Raw genomic sequence first — 1,946 nt, forward strand, 5'->3', positions numbered from 1 at the left:
GTTGTGAATGAATTCAGAAGTCGTGAATGAAGTGTACAGATTCCAATGAAATATATATAAATCAGAAACGAAGCTTAGATTACATTTGAAAAATTATAGATACAATCTTAATTCATTCAACTCGTCTTTTCTTGACTAGAGAACCAAGCTGTAAAAAAAATTGACTTCATTTTTAAAAATCTTTTAATTAAACGCACAAAGGACTTACAAGATCTGAAATTGCAGGTAAATTATTAGTTTGGTCTGTGACAGTTGTTTCTGGTTCCCTAGTTTCCTTTGGAGGGGCAGCCTTCTTCATGTTTCTATGTTGAGGAAAGGTGGGCATAAGCTTGGGATCACATGCTATAAGAAAAATTAAATGTAAATTTATAATTAATAATTTTCAATATACAATAATACAAATATTATGCTGATTCTTACGCAAAGGTGCCTCTTTGAAATAGGTGCTTTGTAAACATTCGTCTGCAGTAGCTCTTTTCTTTGGATCGTACATAAATAAGAAATTTAATAATCTTAAACCAGCAGCGCTTAACCATGGAAATCTTTGTTTTAAATTATTATATGGCTGCTGTTTTAACGTAAAGTTTTGTAAAGCGGGAAGTGTATTAAACTCGGGCCAAATTGCTTCGCTAGGTGTACCTAATAAATCAACAATTAATTCTAACTGCTGAATTTCTGACCGCCCGGGTAATAATGGTCGATGCCCAAGCAGTTCTCCTGAAAAAAACAGATTTCAATGGTTCTATTAAGTCCAATAAGAAGAATAGAACAGAAAGAGAAAATAAAACCTACCTAAAATGCAACCTGCAGCCCACATATCAACAGAAGTTGTCTGTGTTTTAGCTTGCAATAACAATTCTGGTGCTCTGTACCACAATGTTACTACTCTAGGTGTCATTGGTTTCAAAGGTAAGCCAAACCATCTAGCTAATCCAAAATCAGCAATTTTTACACAACCTTTATCTGTCATTAGGAGATTAGATACTTTCAAATCTCTATGTACAATGAAATTGTGGTGTAAATAACGTAAACCCTTTAACACTTGTAAAACAATACATTTGACTTGACTTTCTGAGAATGGAGTTTGCATATTATCTAATAAACTTGCTAAGTCCTGTTCACAATATTCCATAGCAAGGAATATACTCTCTAAACTTCTGCCGACTACTACTTCCCTTAAATGTACAATATTCTCATGACGGCATGACAGTAGAACAGATATTTCTCTTAGGCCACTGACTGGAAGACCATCTTTCTCGTGTTCCATTCGTACTTTTTTCAATGCTACCACTTTATCATTTTTAGTGTCTCTTGCTCGGTAAACAATACCGTAAGTACCTTCACCGATACGATTTAGTTTTTCAAACTCAGATACAAATCTACATTTGCCTAGCTATGAAAATATACAATATTAATGTTAGTCACATGTATTGATGCATATGATTAGAATAATCATAGAAATTATCATAAAATCATTACAATGTCTTGTTCTGGTATTTCCATTGGTTTGCCAGTTAAAAATGACGTTAATACGCCTCTTCTAGTTATTGGTGCTGATGGATCAGGACCTGATTCAGATATAGCTTTTTTGTCACTATCATTGTTCTCCACTGATTTCTTTTCCAAAGTTTCATCTGTAAAATTTGTATAACTTACTGTCAATAAATTATTTTATATTTGAATACATTTATGCAGTACAAAACATAATTATAAATTTCTAGATTTACTATAGTAAACAAAAAATTTATATATCGATACTATTGGAGATTTGATAAAGGTTGGAGAACCTTGAGTAACTTTTATTTATATTACAAGTATCATAATTTCAAATAACGCGTAATAAACAAAAGGACAATGATTTAACCTAGTTAAGAATATTTGCGTTATGATTATAATGAAATTGAATTATACCTTTCGTCATTATGGTTGATTATATTCACAGAAAT

At 31.8% G+C, this 1,946-nt stretch overlaps 2 protein-coding genes across 2 annotated transcripts in view; one reads left to right on the forward strand and one right to left on the reverse strand.

Moving 5' to 3' along the window:
• LOC108628542 (ejaculatory bulb-specific protein 3-like) overlaps positions 1-1,946 on the forward strand; it is a 5,744-nt gene that overhangs the window by 893 nt on the left and 2,905 nt on the right. The window lies entirely within an intron of this gene.
• On the reverse strand, positions 7-1,946 carry LOC108628541 (cyclin-dependent kinase 10-like). Its single transcript, XM_018030536.1, has 6 exons — positions 1,912-1,946; positions 1,480-1,634; positions 793-1,393; positions 421-717; positions 209-342; positions 7-148 (listed from the first exon to the last, which is right to left on the reverse strand). Exons 1-6 carry the CDS (start codon positions 1,919-1,921, stop codon positions 113-115), a joined length of 1,233 nt encoding a protein of 410 aa, XP_017886025.1. The 5' UTR covers positions 1,922-1,946; the 3' UTR covers positions 7-112.

The sequence above is a fragment of the Ceratina calcarata genome, unplaced genomic scaffold (genome assembly GCF_001652005.2).
Source record: "Ceratina calcarata isolate Rehan_Ccalc_2016 unplaced genomic scaffold, ASM165200v1 scaffold529.2, whole genome shotgun sequence".
In the NCBI taxonomy this organism is placed as follows: Eukaryota; Metazoa; Arthropoda; class Insecta; order Hymenoptera; family Apidae; genus Ceratina; species Ceratina calcarata.